At 45.8% G+C, this 20,586-nt stretch overlaps 1 protein-coding gene across 3 annotated transcripts in view; it reads right to left on the minus strand.

Moving 5' to 3' along the window:
* The window catches only part of PIGN (phosphatidylinositol glycan anchor biosynthesis class N), a 1,975,532-nt gene that overhangs the window by 16,762 nt on the left and 1,938,184 nt on the right, over positions 1-20,586 (minus strand). For all 3 annotated transcript variants that reach the window (XM_069613664.1, XM_069613662.1, XM_069613663.1), the window contains one exon: positions 3,732-3,784. In XM_069613664.1, coding sequence (XP_069469765.1) covers positions 3,732-3,784 — 53 coding nt within the window. The remainder of the gene's footprint in view (positions 1-3,731; positions 3,785-20,586) is intronic.

Raw genomic sequence — 20,586 nt, forward strand, 5'->3', positions numbered from 1 at the left:
TAGATTTAAGCTAGTCATATTCGGTGGCACCAGTTTCGATCTTCAGGCTTCCACAGCTTGGAATGAGCTTCCCCTGAATTTGAGAACAGCAAATATACTCAAAGAATTTAAGAAAATGACAAATTCCCACCTATTCAACCTCAAACCAAGCTGAAATGTCCTTATATAACTGCTCCACCTCCCTGCTGACAACCCCTTTTCTTTTGTCATCTGTCTTGTCCTTGTTTTCTATGCTCCCTGAGGCCTATGGGCAAATGGCGCGCTATAAAAAATAAAACAAATAAATATCACCTGATGAGGTTTCTAGACAAGTCTGCTATATGAAAGTCTCCTCCACACTGGTGCTCTCCTGCTCCTCCAGAACGATCAATGACAACATTGTCTCCCTTGCTCCGGCCTTGGCTGATTTCTGCAAACTCTCCTTTGCCACTGGATCCTTCCTGCTACTCCTCAAGCACTCCCTTGTGCACCCATCTCCTCAAAAAGCCTTCTGCCGACCCTTCCTGTCTGGCTGACTACCGCCCTATCTCCATTACCCCCTTCCTGGGCACACTCTTGGAGAAGCTGGCCATCTCCCAGCTTATCCATCACACTGAATCTGTTGGTTGTCTCCATGACCACCAGTCTGGCTTCAGAGCTGCCAGAGTTAAGGAAACTGCACTCCTGAACACCCGTGAAGACTTGCTCTATAATCTTGATTCCAACTCTCCTTCCGTTCTCATCCTTCTTGACCTTTCCTTCCCTTTTGATACTGTCAATCATGTCACCCTTATAAATTGGCTCCATGATACCCTTAGCATCACAGACCTGGCTCTGGACTAGTTCACCTCCTTCCCCTCTGACCGACCTTCCCAGGTTTAACTGGGCCCTTTTCTCTCATCCATCTCACTCTCCACTGGTGGTGCCCCTCAGGGCTCTATCCTCTCACCTTGACTTTTCAACATCTATCTTGCCCCTGTAACTCATTTGATCTCTGCCTTCTCTCCTAACTTCCAGTGTTATGCAGATGACATACAGGTCTCCTTCAAGCTTCTCTCCTCTTCCTCTCCCATTCCTGACTGTTTGTCTGCTATTCAGGCATGGTGCACTGCTAACGATCTCTGCCTTAATGCCAGTAAGGCTGAGATCCTTTTCATTCGGACACCAGCTACCTCCCTCCCTCCTACACTCTGGCCGCACTTCATGGGCTGCCTCCTCTCTCCCTCTGGTGAGGCAAAGAACATTGGTGTCATCTTCGACTCCTCCCTCTCCTCTCCTCACATCACAGACCTTGCCAAGAAGGCCCACTTTCAGCTGCACCTCCTCAGAGGCATTCTTTCTTTCCTTACCTTCCCCCAGAAACTCAATGTCTCCAGAGCTCTGGTCTCCTCCAGGCTAGACTATTGCAACAGCCTCTTCCTCAACCTGCCTAACTCCCCCCTTTGCCCCTTCACCTAATCCAGAATAGGACTGCAAGACATATCCTTGGCCTCAAACCCAGGGACTACATCTCTACAGCCCAAAATTCTCTCCACTGGAACCCGGTTGCTGCGAGGATCAAGTTCAAGACCCTCTGCATCATCCACAAGGTTTTCTGGGGCCTGGGACCTTGCTACATCCAAGTCCCTCTGCCTAGATACCTCCCTGATAGAGCCCTTCTGTCTTCTAGCTTGAACTCTGCAGATCAGATGCTTTTCCAAGCAGAGTGGGGGGTGGGGGGTAGATCTCTCGCCTCCACAGGTGCCTCCCTCTGGAATGGCCTCCCTGCTCCTCTCAGACTTGAGCTAGATCTCCTTAAGTCCTGGAAGCCTCTCAGTACCCTCCTTTTATCTTCCTCATTCCCTCTCACCTGCTAATGTCCCCCTCTGCCGCTTGATTGGCTGCCTGGTTCCTTCAGATTCTTACAGGGCACCAGGCCATCCTCAACTAGTCTACCCCTGCACTTGGTCTCCCCTGGCCCCCCCTCTCTCTCAACTGCACTTGCCCTTCCGGACTCCCTCCCTCTGTACTTGCCCGGCTGGGTGCACTCCTTGATCCCTTCTAGTCCTGCTCCTCACACTTAGCACGTGGACCTCCTTTCCCTGCACACTCTGCATTCCCCTGGCTCTGTCCACTTTGCCTCCCCTGGCACTCTCTTAACCCACGGGCCCTTCCGACCTGACTGGCACTATCTCCTCCCCCGCACTTCTTGTTACTGCACTTGCACGATCCGAATGTCACAAGGGCTAGCAGGACCGTTTTGTTTTTTCATCCCTGTCCCCCCCTCTTGCCTTGTTGAACCTTGAAACACATTGTGTATAGGCGCATTATAAATACCCAATAAATACAATAATATTTACAGTGGGAAAAGATTTGCAACTATGCAATTGTGTCTCAAAATTGGCCATTTCCGACTTATCCAATTTAATGTCCTACATTAATGCCACAGAGAATGCATAAAATGATTCCATAGAGATCGGATGTCAGCACCACAATGTGGAATTGTGGATGCACCATTCCTCCGCATGATGTGGCAATGCCCCAAGCTCGGCGACTTTTGGAGCAGGGTGGTTGCTACATTGGTTAGGCATGGGAGCTATTTGGATAACTGAATCATCGCTGATGTGCTTTCTGGGTCAGTTCCTTAGAAGGAAGGTAGAGGATTTGGCCGTGGTATTGGTGAAGAGGCGTATTGAGAATATCCTGGTACAACCCCAATGGCCCCAGAATAACGGCTTGGTTTAGAGATCTCATTTGATGGGATCGTGCTGAACAAGGGACTCTGATCAAGATTGAATCCAAGTATGCATCTGTGGCAGTGTGCATTGGCTGGATTGGGTATCATTGTTGGACGGTTTGCTGTACCTCTCCGATGACACACCCCCATGAAGCAATGACCCACAAAAGGGACTGATATGTAATAAACTGCGACATTATTCGGGTGGAAAGGTAGTCTAGGTTTACAGTGGATGGCCTTTTTTCTGAAGCACAAGACCTGACAGGTGGGTGGGGGGAGTTGAGAACTGGAAGGGGATGTTTAGGTTTTAGAGCTGTAATCTTTCGATTTTCTTTTGCTTTTCTTTATTACTGTTATTTGAAATCAGCATTGTGAAATGTGATACTGTGGATACTGAGTTAAAACCACTAAAGAGATTTGTTTTAAAAAAAATGAATATTTGTATTTCACAGTGGTGTTATCCTCCTTTTGGGGCGTGCAGTAATTGATTTGTTGGGGTAAACCACTCGTTTTGGCACCTTTAACACCCCTGGGAAATTGGGCTTGGAGGTGTTTGACAGTATTCTTGATGGTATACCGGATTGTGCAGTGATCAAACACATTTTATTGCCCACGGTAGCAGCATGTATAAGCTGCAGGCTTTGTGCATCAGCTGCTGATGTAACATGTTAGACATATTTAATCAGCTCACATAATAACAGTCATTTAATGACTGGCCATTTAGCTTGCAGAGTCTTTCAGACTCCTTTCCTTTATGGGACAGGCTCAAATTCATGCTTATAAAAGTAAAATGCAATGAAAAGCTTCCAAAACCAAAAGCAGTGACAATTATGCATAAAAAACAATATCGGGCAGAAACAGGATTGGACAAGAGAAAGGGATTGTTATACTGAACATTCTTTTTCTGAAAGTGACCTTTAGATCTGATCGAAGCCAGTTACAGCAAGTAAAATGTAGACACACTCATATTTCATAAGCCTGATTACATCTTTAATAAGCAAGACATGAAGAAAGACAGCAAGATGGCATACTGTACCTTGTTCCAATGTCTAACCAGCTCCCATAATCTTTAACCAAAAAGAAGAAATGCTGTAAAATATAAAACAATGTTGGTCATTTTACAAGTAGCCCACAACACGTACACACACAGATAGCAAAAATGTGCTGACTTTGTTTACCACAAGCTTTCAAACGTTCAAGTGCGACAGCAGAAGGGGTGCGGGGGAATGAGTGAAATACTTTTCCAGGACAAAGAATTACAACTCATCTGGAATCAAGACGTAGGAAGATACAGCATTATTCCCTTTAGAGAACACGCTGAGTCAGCAGCTGAACTGAGCTAAACACATAAGGCCAAATTCTCAAAGCTTTTTTGGAGCACATGACATGTTGTGTGCCCAGAAAAATTCCCCCTAGTCCGAAAGGGAACTCAAATGTGAGCACATTCAAGTGCCCATTTTCCCCTTTGCCCACATGTGCAATTCAGGGGGTATTGCTGCATATTTTATAGCACAACCGATCTTCAAAAACAGATTACGCTTTAAACTGTAGAGAAAAGAAAAACATTCCTGTTAGGAACACAAGCATGGATGCATTATGTGTTAAAGGGACATTCCTGATCCTGTCATCCATTTTTCTTAAGTAGAAGCTGCTGCCCCACTTTCATTTCTATTCCCCAAACAGGGATAGAAATGCTTTGTTCATATTTTTGTAGCATTTTACAGTGCCAAGCCATCCATATGGGTACTGGGAGCTATAATACATTCAAGTGTCTGGTGTGCGCAGCTGTGAGGAATTCGACCATCCGCACAGGGAGTGTGCGCTCGCCTTGGCTTTTCTGATGTTTTGTAATGAAAATGAATGATGGGAGATCAACCTCAGAAAATGTGTGGGGCTAAAGCCCACACATTTTCCACTGCTAATCGCACAACAAACACACAGTCAAGTGTACTCCGGGGACACAGTCTACATGCACAGTCCTCCCTGTCACAGTTAGCTGGAATGTGACAACCACAGGTACATCAAAGCATCTCAGAAGGGGGAAGGCAACACCTTCCTCCGGCCATGGCAGCCTAATTAAAATAGCAAAGGCCCCATGGATCCGCCCTGTTCTATTGTCTAAAGTTATTGTCATGATCACAGAAAAGGTTTCTTTAGTTGCCTCTAAAAAGAATTGGTGTTCTGTTTACCATTCTTGGATTTTGGGAAAACAACTCAGTGCAATGGGAAGGCATACGTAGTTACTTCCTGACTCCTAACATGGCTGCCTAGGTTATTCTGGGTTGTGAACAGTGTAAGTATAGTCGTTAGCTCTCTGCTCCTATTTAAGCCCCTCCCCTCGAGCGTTCCCTGCTTTGCGTCTACAGTCGTCAGCTAACGCTTACCGTTGCCTTGTCCACAGTTCTATTTACTGGTGTTTAGAGCCACTGGTTTTTGTTCCCTTAGCCCTTCCTTGCATTCCTTGCCCTTTTGCAGCCTGTCATTCATTTTTGCAGTTTCCCAGTCAGCTTCCATTTTCCCTGTCACGGAGCTATCCAACTTCGTTCGTGTGATTCCAGTCAGTGGCTCCCTCCGCAAGTATCTGCTACCTCACTTTCGTTTGAAGTGTATAGATGCTTACATTATAGGTGTCACTTTGTTGCAAGTTTGTTGCCGTTCGCTAGTTGTGAAGTGCGTAGTGTGCGCACGTTGAACAGAGCTCGTTTCATGCTCCTCATGTTACGAGCGGGTTTTCTGAAGTGAATCTTGTAATAGTTGAAGCGCGTTTTGAACGCGTAGTGCGCTGCAGTTTCTCTCACTCGGTAGACATTATAGCATTGTTCAGTGAACCGCGCACTGCGAACGGAGCTTGTTCCCGCTCCTCATGGTACGAGATTGTTTTTCTGAAGTAAACTGTTTTATGGTTTAGGGGCGTTTATATATGCATTGCACCACAGTTCCATTCATTCCTCATTACCTGTGGGGCTCCACAGGGGTTTTGGTCAGATTGCTACCTCTCATTCTTATTTACTCACTGAACAGTTTGCCGTGGGTTGGTTGTGCTTGTTGAATTTACATTACACTTACTCCTGTCATTTATTCACACCTCCTAAGTCCAATATACTTTGTGTTAGACCTTTACCGTTATATTTGGGGTCTTCTAGGGAATCAAAGTTCCTAATTAGGTTTTCTTGGTATTCCCTGTTAGCGCAATCATTGCTGCACCCCCTGCAATTCTTGAATACCTAGAGCAGCTCTCCTCCCCGTGCCCCTAGTAACCCAACCTGGAATTCCCCTCTGCAGAACAAGAGCCCCTGCACAGATGCAGGATGGAGAGCTCACCCAAAAAATAATTAAGGTAAAAAGGATAACTGAAGGAGTGTGCTTGCGCTCTTAAACTGATGTAGAAATTCTAGTTGAGTATTAGGTAGTAGAGCCATCTATATCCTAAGGAATTTTTTGTGTTTTGTTTATGGAGTCCTTAATTGAGGAAGTTAAAGAGAGAGTAGAAGAATCGCCTTGAGAAGAACTGTTACGTAGTTCCAATTGTGAGTGTCCCCGCAGAGTCCAGGTAAGCGTTACAGTTATGCTCGTGGCAGCGCATACTGATGAGAGTTAATTGAAACAAGCCTGCGATAAGCCTGAGCGCAGAACGGACAAAAGGAGGCAGGACACTAACACCTCTTTGATATGCAATGTGTCAACTTGAAGCTACCTCCCACCCCTCTGTATGAAGGGCAGTGAATGGCATGTCTGAGACAACTGTTTACAGCAGGCAACTCCTAAGAATCACACGCAGTTGTGTGTTGCCCTCTTTTTTGTGTTAATTAACTCCTGCAGGGAAACCCCTTTCAAAGGAAAAAAGTATGTGAATTGAGGGGGACAGAAGTCTGTTCTTGCCATAAACTTCAAGGGAGACCTGCGCTTTGATCAAGAGTTACAGAGAGCTCAATTAACCAGAGAGACACTTTGATCCACAACAGACAGGAAGATGGGTGGGACTTAGTGGTACATGTTGTCCCCCCTTACCTTTCCTATTGCAAAGCACTCTGGTTACGACTTCACGCATAACAGAAGATTGTTCGTGGGGACCCAGGATTGGTTCCTTGAGGTATGCTTATATCTGCACCAATCACTGGGGCCTATTTGGCTTTAAAAGAAGGTTGAGCCCCTGGTTTAGCAGATCATCCGACGACTTCGAAAGGAGTAAAAAGAAGGACTCATTTGGACCCTGGCTGAATGTAAAGTCTGCCTTACAGCTTCCTCCAGTGAAGGAAGACCAGGCTTTCCAAGAGGGAAGCAAGATCCCTCCCCTAAACATCTCCCAGGGAACCGAGGGAGATACCGGACTCAGAGGACCTGTCCAGCAGCTCCAGAACCGGTACCCAGCCAGCACACAGCGTGCCCTGCTAGGTTCTGCCAGCAAGCTTCCCAAGTGGGAAGTGCCAGAGAGTCTCTGAACAAAGGACAAGGACGCAAACACTCTCCTCAGCCTTGGGACGTCCACCTTAAAGAACGACACGAGCCCTGCAAAGAAGCTAGGAGTGCCACAACAAGCATCAGCCAGCGTCCTTCTTTTAAGGACATTTTCGAGACAGTCAAGCCCTGGAACCGCGACCGGCTGCACCACTGACTGTTGTCACGCTGCAGTCACTAAAGCCATCCAAGACGCCTCGACCAGTGTTCCAGATCCGCCAACCAGCACATAAACAACGATTCTTGATCCAGAGCCACTGTGTAGGCCAGCCCGCAGCCATCCGTCCAGCCTTAATTGTCGAACTGCCTGCCGCCTGATACCCGCAGCTGTCACCCATCTTGTTGCAGGAGCTGCAAAGCATCCTGGAACCGACTCAGCGCTGTAGAGCATCAAAATCATCTCAAGCAACCAGGCACATTGTGGTACTGTCCCCCTGGTCCTTCTGCAAAGGCCCCTAGTGACATTTACGACCCTTGCTCTCTTGGTGCTGAAACCCAATATCCTTGAACAGTTAAGACCGATTGCTTTACTGACAACCCTCGTGTCAGTATCCAGAGTGCATCCCTTTCCTTTGTGAAACTGTCTTCCCTCTGTGTTCATTTACAGGGTGTGTTGTATTTTGTAGTGTGCTAGAACTGTCTGTTGTAATAATAATAATAAAGTAGATATTTTTATACAACCTTGCCTGACAGTCCCTTTTATCATTGAGTAATAATTGTATTTTTGCTGTTGTGCAAATAACCAACGATCCACGACCTCGCGGATATAACCCTGCCTTTCTGTCTACATTACCAAAATTAGACAAGGAAGTTTATAATGTACTTGTTTCCAATCTGTTCGGATCCCTTCTTGTGTGCTAGAGGTGTGGGGCTGATTGATGATTTAGAAACCGATATTCATCCCATGATCACTGGTGCCCCGGAAGTTGATTCGTCACAGCACCCGACACTAATTTATGCATGATGGCTGGCTAGAGCATCTTTTGTGCTACTGTCTAGCCCTGCCTGAAATGCACGGTTATCATTCAGATTAAGGTCAAATGTGCATTCTTAAAACAAACACACATGAAAAATGCACATCCTCTGGGCTTTTTTTCCATGTTCACTGGTTTTTGAGAATCTGTTCTGTATAATAAAATAATTCTATCACAATGTGTTATGGGTGTTATTATTCCCCAATATAATGGTACTGAATGTACTGAACAGTGTAAGGAGGAGTCGGCCCTGCCTCAATTCGAACCCGTTTCTAACAGCTGAGCACAGATCTAGGAGGTTAACCTGCTGAGCATTGAGACTTCTTCTGATAATTACCTATTTGCTAAATAGAGGCCATGATGGGTAGCCCTGTCGGCCATAATAAGTGCAAAGAGGCCAAAGTCAATGCAACTTTTCTGTGTATTTACCAATTAATACACAGTAAGATAGCTCAGCCAGTTAAGCGCTGGCTGCTGAGATCTCTGTACCATCTGCAAGTTCGAATCCCAGGCAAGACAGGCAGAGCCTTTTATCCTTCAATAAAATGAGTACCAAATTCAGTAAGGTATATACAACGTACAGTGGCAAAAGCGCTAATATAGTGGGGAAACCAGCATAGTATCCCCACCACAACACTGTTTCCTGAGCACAGAAACCTCTGGGTTTTTATAGGATTTTACACAATGAACCACACAGTGATGCCCCCAGACATTTTTCACAGGGGTGTCCTGATAAGGGCATTTGGGGTGGCACATGAAGTTGAATTTATAAGAGGCAGGCGGGCCGGTGGGGGGGGGATTATTTTTATAACGGTGACCATGGCCCCCCGTTGGCCACCCTTTGGTGGCGCCTCTGGAACCACATACACAAAGCCAGTATGACACATTTAGTTGGTTATATTAAAACAAACTTCTTAACACAGCATCCTCTGACCTTGGATGGAAAGGCTTTACAGCAACATTCGAGACCTGTACAATTCCGCTCTGCCTACCAACGTGTTACAAACCACAGCTTCACTAATAGAATCTGACAAGTAGCCTGCACCCACGTGACTCTTATTCTGGTTCACAAGCTGCTCATCATGGCTTCATGTGATGATGTGGGGGACGATTCTGAGCATACCTCAGCCTCGGACAGTCGCTTGCATCATATCTGCATGACCCAGTGAGCTCAGACGTGCATGCCAACGAATCAAATCTTTCACTGTTCCACCTCCCTCAAAAACGGCTGTGGTTACCATGTCATTGCCCAGTTATGGCTGCGATTCTGCTCGGTCTGTGGCTCAGGCCCATCTGTGGGTCACCAGAAATAAAATACTGTTTGCCTTGATACTTACTTGAGCTTGGAGACCCTCTGTGCAATTTTCCATATTGCAAGATGTAATATGAAGAGAGTGTTAAACCATGCACATTGCATGGGAAACAGAATTTATAATGGAATCCTGCGGAATACGCCTGCTTTTACAGGCGAAAGAACATGCAGTTTCCTTAGGAATCCATTGGCTTTTCACAAGCATAACAAGGTCACGCTGATGTTAAAACCAGGTGGCTTTGGGGGCAAAGTGGAGAAAACAAGAGGAAACGGTACTCCTGTTCCATACCCCCTCTCCATTAACAAACTGTTTTAAATACCTCACAGCGTAAAAGAAAGGCGTAAACCTCTTACGCCTTCAGTTCATTCCTCGCCTTAATGCTCTATGAACTTTGAAAATTACACCACCCCCTCAGAAATTCTTAAGGAAGCAAATGATAAATGGAGCCATTTCAAACACATTTGGTCAGTGGCATTGCTCAGAACAAGAAATAATTTAAAAAACATGTCTAATGGAGAATTAACAAGTGACAAGTTTACTTATCAGAGATTATCCTCTTGTAAAGCTCTTAATTTACAAAGTGCTCATAGCCAGCGAGTGGCCTGGCACATGGAGTTAGTCCTTGATTTTCACTTAGCATGTGGGATTTATAGGCTCATATTTAAAATGGGTAAAATAAAACCATAATAACTAAACTGAAACATGAGAAGCCCGGACTGGCTCAGGTGTCATGTGTGATAGTTTGTTCATCTTGATATCTGTAATCCAATCTGCATATTTTTTATATATATAAGACTGACAAAGGTTTCACATGGACAACATTATGGTGAAATCCAGGGTGGGCCTGGGGTCTTTTCTTCTTCTAAGATGAGCATATATTTGGCTACATTATGATCAAGAGAAATGTTCTATGTCTCTTGTGGTGAGTCATTTTGTGAGGACGCAGAGACACAAACAACTGAGTTTGTCTGGCCACTACCCGATGTGCCTCCCAGAAGGTGGATGGAGAGGAATACTGCAAGCTTTTCACACCTCTTTAAGATGCACAACACCCCAACAAGTACCACCCTGCCACAAGCCACTGACATAGACTACAACTACTCCCAACAGCTTGATTTAAGGTGGAAATTATTTGTGGCTGGAACCCCGCTGATTTGCAAATGCAATCCACCTTGGTTCTCCAACTCTTGGAGCTTGAGGACCACAACTGCAGGGTTTTCTTAAATTACCACCTGTGAGAAACCAAAGGGTATCTCGCCTACTAGTCCGCGAGATCACTCTCTCAGGTGGTCAGGGCATGGCCATCGCCTATGGACCAAAGGCGAACCTACTGGAGGAGAGCGACGTAACGTACAGGAGCAGCAGGTTGAGATATCCTGCCATTCCTTACGGTTGTTGCCTGCAAAAGGCCACAAAAGACATGTGGAGAAGGCCAGATTCCAAAGCAGAAGGCTGCATTGTGTTTCAAGGATGCCAGCGACCCTTCCGGGTGAATGGCAGAGTTGGGGAGGCGAGGCCAAGCCTGTGTACTAGCCTTGACTCGTGGATTGGAAGGTTATACAGAAAAGAAAGAAATGCACACAGCCAGTGAGTTGGCAAGCGACCTGAGAGACCAGTGTGTGTTAAGGAAAGATTGAAGTTGCAACATTATATCGCAAGTGAAGGCTGCATGTGTGTGAATGAGATGTGAAGAAAGGCAGACCTGTGAAGGAACTTTGAAGTAAAGACAGCTGTGAAACCAGTGATACTGAGTAACAGAGTGGTCCAGCGAAAGGAAGTAGTCCACTCAAAAGTCTCCATGAAAGGTGCATTGTTTGTAGCGATAAAGTGAATGAACTGTAAAAGCAAAGTGAGCAAAATTAACCCAGAGAGAAGGGGAGAGTAAAAAGCTGAACAATTAACTTTGAGTCGAAGTGGTCCTACGGAGGTCAGTAAAGAAAGCCACGCACAATCGAAAGTCTTCGACATTCAAAAGTGGTCTGAGTCTGACTTAGGGAGACCCGAACTGGTAATAAGTTTGGGGAAAGAAGCCCCCTACAAGTATTGTTGAACTTTTGTTGTTAAAGGTCTGAGCCCGACAGAGGGGGACCAACTTGAACTTTTTGTTGGATGTTGTTTGAAAGGCTGGAAAGAGCAACTTTAACGTGGAAGGCCAGGGAGGCTTCAGTCCACGTTTTTAACTGTTTTGTGTTAAACGCCCAAGCCACAGTGTGTCATCCTGCCTACGGGGATCGCCTTACTCTGTGCAGTTTAACATGGGGAGGAAGCTGGTTCAGCCACATTTATTCTTTACATTTGAACACTGATTTTCCTTTACATACATATCTCATTTATACACTTTTTGTACAAGAGATAGGGCAGACATTGGGTTCTGTTAGCATAGGCCATTTTGATTTGACAGACTCCACTAGGACTGTTTTGTTTATCGTTTGAAGGTCAAGACTACTCTCATCCTAGTTATAGGGCAAGCTGGGATGCCACCTACACAGGCTTCCACAGCACGAGTAGCGGCATCAGACATCTGAAAATCCAAGATGGTGCCGAAATCCAGCAGAGCCTTAATAGACTCTATACTAACAGGAGCAGCCCATTTTAAGATAACCCAATCAGGAATACGAAACATCATGATCAATGCCGAACCGAAATCTGGGGTACATAAAAGAAATATTCATGAACGCTGAGCAACAACAGATGGTGGATCGTGGAGAGACCTGTCTGGGATAGACCTGACAATGAGTGCTGAGAGCCTAGCTGTCGTGGAGAGACCTGTATCTGAATGTTGAGAAGAAAAAGGTCCTGGAGAGACCTATAGGGTACGGTTGAGAAACAAGAGTTTCATTAGAGACCCAAAATGTTAGCCAAGAGGCCAGGAGGAAAATGAACATACACCCTGGAAGTTAAGACAACACATAAAGGCCTAGACCTGAAGCGAAAGATACAAGAGCCATCAAAGAGGTCTAATGGTGAATTCTGGTTACAAGAGGAAGAGTAAAGAGGTGTCCAAACTGTGAGTACTACCTGGAAGAACATTCCCAGGGAAACCTTTTTGATGTTTTTAGACTAGGGATGCAGAGTAGGGTTTTGTGAACTGTTTTGTTGGCTAAGATTTGGAACTTGTAAGTTAAAGTATAGGGTTAGCTGGAAGGCAATGTACTTGCCAAGAATAGGTGGGAATCTTTTTGTTGGAGACTTCCCTGGATATTGCCTTAAGGGCTAAGGGCATATTAAGATTAGGTTTGCAAACTGTTATTTGCTGGAAACCTCACCACAGGTGTCTGGAACGCCAGGAGAATCCCATGTTGTGTTACCCCACCCTCTGTTGTTTCTGAGGTAATAACTTATTGTTTGTAGATGTAACCTCCCCATTACACTCTCCCATCTTTTCTCCCTACAGCTTCAGCTCTATCCCTCCTATATCAGATTTCAACACTCTTCTTTTTACAAAACTTTTTATTAATTTCCAACAAGAGACAATAACATTTCACATCCATCTCCCAAACAACCACCCTCCCTCTGTTCCCATTCCTCCCTCTCCCCCCTCGTCCTCCCCTGGGCCAGTATAGCCACTTAAGGTATATAAGTGCTATGTCTCATTACAGCCGCTGGATGTGGTGGCGCTGAGGCCGTATTCGATACGCTGGTGGTGTATGGAAATCCAACATGGTCGCCAGGCCCTGCCGAGTCTCTGCAGCAGCTCGGTCCGCTCTTGCTGTGACAGGGACTCCGCCTACCCGGGATCATGTGATGCCTTATATTCCACCTGTTCCTGGGAATCGGCACGTTGCTACTCTTGTATCCGATGCTCCTTAAATTCCCCACCTAGGAATCCTCCTATTTCTACCTCCTGTATTATCCTATGCTTACCTGTCTTTCTTGTTGCAGCTCTTCTGACATCGCGGTCACGTCTGCTCCAGACTCTCAGTCTTCCTGCTGGCACAGTACCTCTTGCCGGTCTACGTCCCCAACACGGAAGTCCCTCTTCTGTTTCCTCTCATCTTTCGATCTCAGAGACGCAATACTCTGGTAGGGAACTTTACATGTGATTCTTACCTCCTACCCTCGAACGAGCCCAAGGCTAATCTATTTCTTTCTGCAGGCACTCCGTGGGAGAAGCCTGTGTCTTTTCCCCTAATAACCACTACCAAGCCTTTCTACTGAAGTATTCCCGTAAGTCGAATAGGGGGGAATAGACAGAGTAGTAGAGTCAGGGGAGGTCCGCTCTCTCACAAATATTCTGTTTCCATTTAGCCATCTCATATTGGAAAGAAGTTCTGCACATTCACCGCCTCAGCAGTTTGCTGAATAGAGATTGTTCAAGTCAGATTCTAGGTGCTAATCCTTTTCCTTCTTCCTACTTTCTTACTCCTTCTTACTTCACCCTTACTTACCTTTTCCTTCTTTTCGACAGAAGGTTGCTCCTGCTCCCACCTTTGAAGAAACCAGTCCGGCACGCTCCAGCCAGTGGTCCGAAGATGGAAGGAATTCCACAATCCTCAATCGCTAATCCAGAACAGGGTTTTTTTCCCCCCAGAGGGTTTCCCTGGCGGGTTTGCATACATCCGCATGCTGTTTTCTCCAGGCGGAGGTTTGTAAAGGTCCCAGGGGGATTTTTCTGTCATCAAGGACTTGCCTTCTGCTCAGGTTAGTGGTAACTGCATATGTGTAGTCTAACCTGTCCCAATAAGTTCCAGTCGTGGGGTTCCACTTAGTGCAAATTCAGACGTCTCAGACACTGGAGACACCATTGGGCTCTATAGTCATCTTTTAGGAAGGCCAGGACCTCCCTCCAGACCCTAGTGAATCTTGGCAGGTTAATGTTCATAGCATAGGTTGCCCAATCCAGAGCCACGAAGTCCCAGACCTTACAAAGCCAGTCTTGGAGAGTGGGGACTGCCTCACCTTTCCACCGCTGGGCTATAAGCAGCATTGCTGCCAACGTAAGCACCACCCATGCTTTCGTCCCCCTGCATTCACTCTCCTCTGCCCCTCTGTCCAGTCCCAATATATCCAGTTCCAGAGAGCCCCTTGCTTCTTCCCCGAAGGCCTGGATCCGTGCCTCCTGCACCTCCCTCCAGAATGGCTCGATGTTGGGACATCTCCACCAGATGTGGGACCATGTACCCAACTCCCCACATCCTCTCCAACAATCCTGCGTAACTTAAGGGTAAATCTTGTGGAGGCGAGCCGGCGTGTAGTGCCACCCATTAATATTGTATACCAACATTCTTTAGTTGAGATGCCCTGGCCACCTTAGGTATCAGCCTCAACAATCGCTCCCAATCATCCCTACTAAGCCCCCCTCTGATCGTCCTCGCTCAACGGACCATATAGGGCCACATTGCCACAAAATTTTATAAAGATTTGATACCAGACCTCTAGACCCATCATCTGTTACCAGAAACTTTCCGAAAGGGGTACGCTGGCGGGAGGCTGCTGTCTTAACTTCTTTGCTTTGGAGCCAATGCTGTATTTGAAAGTATCTCAACATCTCTTTTTCGCCCACCCCAAAGCATTGCTTACACTCTATGAATGATGTATATATGATATATTTTATTTGTATCGCGCTCATACACACGTGTTTCAGAGCGCGCAATGGTGGAGCTCTGAAACATGTCTCGCAACACCTGGCAACCTCCTCCTTACCATTGGTCAAACGCCCCCTGTTCCATTCCCGGAGTGAATTCTGGGTTATTAAAGATGGGGGTGAATGGGGACGGGAAGGTCGTAATCCCACATTTCCCTGCCAACATGTCCCATGTGCCTGCTATCAACTTCGTTATGGCGCTCAGGTACATACACTTTGGTCTGTGTTGGCGTGGAAGCCACAATACCTCCCGCAGGTCCTGCCTTACCACCGCCCGGCCCTTAGCCAGCCACTGTTTCCCTGTGTGTCCCAAGAGATTTCAACACGCTTATACCTGCTCCACCCAAACTCTTCAAATGCACAACCGCTCCAGCTCTCCTGTTTCTCCCAATCATTTTGAACTCTACCAGTTCTCACACTATCTCCAGCTCCCGCATTTCGTCTACCATCTTACGCTGTACCATCCATCTGCAGCTCTTCACCATGTCTAGCACACATGACAACCGCACCCATGCCGTTCGGGAGGTGTATTTGTTGTCTTTAAGGAGCGACATAGTCACCTGAGCAAAACTCTCATGGTGACAGACAGAAATAGGAACAAGAAATGCGCCAATTACTGGAGGGAGCCGGTATCAGGGTGAGAGGCTCCTGTGAAACATCCTGACCCTTCACTGAAGCGGCAGTGGATGGCGAGCACCTTGCAGCAGAAAACTCCCAGTGGAAAGAGATCAGGGGAGGGTTATTAATGCTGTGACAATCTCCAACCTCATGCTTTACACGACCGGTGCAGTCATGTCTTTTTCTTTGCATTCTGGGACTTGCAGTTTTGTTTTCCTATTATAAATTCAGGCCTACAGACAGAGGATGCGACAGGAAGAGCATGGTCGCTAGCGTTCCCATCGTTCAGTATCTTCCCAAGGCATACCAGTCATCCACTGCATGGCGCGGTGTCAGACACAGGAATGTGGGACGATTACAGGGTCATATGCTTGTTACCGCATCATGCGGTGGATTAATGCACACAGTGAAAATCAGTAAGGCCGCTACCAATGGCAAAACATAGGACGCATTAACCTATCCTCAAGAGATCAGACATCATTTGGGTTCCCTGCACAAAACGCAAACTGTGTGGTAGGAGTCCAAATAAAAAGGGAAGGTGGCAGAAAAAAACATCGAAACTAAATGTTCGTCGGGTTTTTCATCGCTTCAGCTCATTCATACTAGGCCACAAGTCGCAAAACAGCTCCAGCAACACAATCCCAAGAAAGCTTCAAAAAGTTGGAAAAGGTCAAAACAAAAATGTAACCAGTATTAATTACACATTTTATCAAATATTATCGTTTCAGTGCACACTTCGTTGATTGATCCTATTCCAAATAATAACCCAGCCCTTGGTTTCTTGCAGTAAAAACTGTATGACGTGACAGTATGTTTCTTGTAACTTTAGTATATGCTGCGCTCCCCCTTACACGCCAGCCACTATTTCATTTCAACCCCAACACATAGCCACATTTGAAACTGTGTACTGAAGTCGCTCTTGCCTTTTGAGCATTAAAGATGTGGTGTTCCACACCCGAGAGACTGAGCAGATGATGGGCGAGTTCAGAATACTATGATGTTCTTTTCTGAAGAATACTGCATACGCAATGATGCTGCGTGTAGTGTACAGAGCACAGGCCCATCAAAAGGTGGTGGATCTCTGGTGCAGCAAACCCACCGCTACACTGGCTTCTTCCGGCTTTATATTTAGCACGCTATTAATGGTATGTTCTCGTTAAACCAGACACACACAGTTCAGTCCCCATAGCGCGGTAGCTGTTCACACCCAACTTTACTGCCCCAAAAATCTGGACTTCTAGGCGGTCTGGGGCTGGGACACACATCATGGTGTGCATCAATGGCAACAGGCAAGGCTGCTATCAGAATGTGGCATTGCAATTGTGAAATGATAATGATGTGCTATGTATACAGCACTTACGCCTGAGTTCTTTACATAGAACATATTTACATAAAATATCAGCCAAGTGGAGTTGGTACTCATTTATCGATCTCGGAAGGATGAAAGGATGAGTTGGCCTTTCCGGGATTTGAACCTGCGACATGCAGATCACGCACAGATCGCAGCAGACAGTGCTTAACTCGCTGAGCTATCTTACCAGTTATGGAGAGCATGCCCATGAGACGATTCTCTCTATATGTCTGCAACATTCGGCTCTCCCAATGGCGTGGAATACAACTCCTGTCAGCCCTGGCCAGCACAGTCAATGGTGAGGGATCATGGGAGTTGTTGTCCAAAACATCTGGAGAGCAACTGTTTGTAGACCTCAACGTTATTTCACAAATGAAATCCATTTCATGGCCCAACCACACCTCCTCTGTAGACCGCCCCATGTCTAATGGCAGTCATGTCCCTGCTCTCTGTCTCGTCCATCTCACCTGTCCTCCCTCAACTACTGGTCAATCTCTGTTATCTCATATTGCTTTGTAAGGCCCCCGGCCCAACCAAGTGTAGTGCTCCTGTTAGAATGTGTTATTTAAAAAAAATTCAAATGCAAGGTTACAAAAAAAAAAGACTTAAAAAAATCAGCATCCAAAGAAAAACATTCAAGTACCGCCTTGGTGCAGGCTGATTGATAGGCTTCCCAATTACTGACAGGAGTGCCAAAAATGGTGTCTGACCCCCGTAACTCGCAGCGAGGAGGTGACAAACTACTCACTAGGAACAGGTAGAACACTAATTCCTTCCTACACTCGATCTTGATGCAAAGGAATTTGGCAACGATTTGAGAGCCACAGATGAAGGTCGAGAGGGGGTGGACTCTCTTGAGGGAACAAATTGAGATCACATAGGGTTCCAAAAATGAAACTGAACTCAACAGGAACACAATCCTTGAAACCCTGCACAATTACACGAGTGAACAGTTGTTGTGCTAAAATAATAGCAAGCAGCCAGGCAGGCCTGAATGAGTGGGATTAACGCTCAAGTAAGTAGGCCAATGCAAAGATTTAAAGGCGACCAGGTGAAGAACTGTGGGACTTCCCCACGGGGAGGTGTGGGGGGGAGAGGACATGCACTCACATCACGCCCCAATAACACAGGATAGGTCGCAATAGGTGTGTGTTGTATGCAACAAGTACAGTGAAAACAATTGGAAACACAGACGGGGTTGTCACAGCTGATAAATATCACACCATAAGGCCAGACCCACCCCCTACATCTCAGCATTAGCACAGGTCGGACAGTTGTGCAGAAAATACAGACGAATACAACCTAACACGCAGGTAGACTTGCTTACTCCGGTCCCTCTAGTTGATCACAGAATAAAGCCGCAAAGATCACAAAATGTCATAGACTTGGCAGACGTCACAAGCATAATAAAACATTGCACAAGTTGTTGAGTGTGAGGCAAGCAGGCCACTGCTAAAGAGTACAGGGCAGCTCTATGCAAGCATCTTTCACCTCTGTGTAAATGTAATGGCGCTGGGGAGGGAGGGGCGGGGTAGTGGGGAAAGGGGTACTGTGGGGATGTGGCTTGTCAGTGGTGTGGGTGGGACTGGGGGCAGAGTTAAGTGTTGAAGGATGTGGTGCCCAGAATATAGGATGCTGGCTGCTTTGCATTAAAACCAAGTGCATTTTGGGAACATAACAATGACCACCAATTGATCAAACAGATCTGTTCTAGTAATTCAAACGTTCACTCCTTCAGAGCATGCAATGCACACTTGGTATGGTGCTCATTTACTCTGTTAGAATAGGCACCCCAACAGTAAAATGTGTGCAAAGCATTGGACATATATACAGCGTTTGATGTTTTCATTGTTTGATTTTGGGCTGTTGAGTAAAGGATGACTTTCAGATGCAGTCTGTGAAGTCGTTGGATATCACTGATCAGCTGCACTCATAGAAACATTGAGTGCAGCTAAATGCAACGAGCGCTTTGAACTTTCCTCATTACTCCCAAGTTGGGGAAGCTTGCTGCCCCTGTTTGCTTCTCCCAGCAGTTTCCTGACTGCTGTGTCTATGACACAGCGGTCCGGAAACCCACGCCAGTCAGGTGCAGAGAAGCTTCCTCAACTTGGGGGAAGGGGGTTTGGGCCTAGGAACGACACTGTGGCAAGACAGTTTTTCCAGAGCGTAGCTCTGTCTTGTTCCGGTCCAATTCCTCCCCTGATGGTGATGTCCCACTAGCCCACTATCAACAGCAGAGCACCCAATTAAAAGTGTGTATTCCAAATGGATACACCTCTCTCACAAGTGCCAAGAGAACGTTAATCGACACTGATAGTTTATCCTAAGCAGCCAAAAGGTTTCTCATTCACAATTTAAGGTAGGGGGCGAAAAAAGGCATACTGTTGAGGCAGTTTAAATACAGTTTAACCTTAACGTGAGGCTAGTACACCCATTCCAAAAAGGTAGCCAAAATTCTCTTAAGGGAAGTTACAAGGCAGAGCACTCAGGCGTAACCCAACGTATGAAGAAGTAGACTGAAAGGAAAGCACATAGTAATCCACCTATATTAATCCAGTAAGTACTTTAAGTAGACCTAGCACACAGTAAAAATACTTAAAATAAGAAGTGTATGTATAAAAACAGGACATTGTAATAAAGGACACAGAACACAAGACTTTAAACATTTAAAATCAGAGGTCCAAAACAGTACAGCCCTCTACCTGGTATTTGCCAATAAAGAGACAACACAGAGTGGATTGTGGGATGCCAAATGCAAGGTAACTCAGCTTTATTGGAAGTATGCAGCTGGGGAGAACACAAGATCAACAGCAAAGCCTTCTCTCAAAAATTCCTCACCGTTTTGAACAGCAAACACAGTTTATATAATGTAGATGATGTCATCATAATCACTGAGCTAAGCACTGAGCTATACAAACCTATCTCTACTGCTCATTGGTCCTAATTGCTAAGCTGCATATAATATCTATATGTCCACCCTACTGATTGGGTAACTATCTAAGGTCCCACCCATAAAACATGCCATAAAAATGTACGATCTCATCATGCTTGAATATTATTGGTAAGCTCTAAATTACTTCTGCGGTGGAAATGACATATGCTTATCTGTTAACATGCGGTCACAATCTCAGTGAACTGGCGGCAATGATGACATGTTTATGTAGATGGAAGGAGACGACAAGCGTATCGCCTTTGTTCTTAATTAAAAAAAACAGCCCATGTTATTTCCGCCATGATGTCTCTGAGTTTCAAGGACTTGCCCTTGGCCAACTTCCAATAATTCCGGCCCTCCCCTGTCTTGCAACAGTAAATGCGCCATTCAGTTCTTGACACATTAATGAATAACTATTGTGAGTCATGCCACTTCCACCATGTTAAGATTTTGTTGCAGCAATTATTTGTCTTTTTAACCGCATCTGCGTTTCTCTGTTACGCATAGCCGATCGCTGAGACATTAATCTGTCAACTACTTATGACATTTCCTAGTCTGCTGTGTTGTCGTAACTGATTCACCTTACTGGTTGAACGGTTGGTGCCCATATACTGGTATCTTGTTCTGTTATGTAAACTTGGTGTCCTCGGCTTTTGACATTCCT

Source organism: Ambystoma mexicanum, chromosome 5p, assembly GCF_040938575.1.
Source record: "Ambystoma mexicanum isolate Mex_15411 chromosome 5p, UKY_AmexF1_1, whole genome shotgun sequence".
NCBI lineage: Eukaryota > Metazoa > Chordata > Amphibia > Caudata > Ambystomatidae > Ambystoma > Ambystoma mexicanum.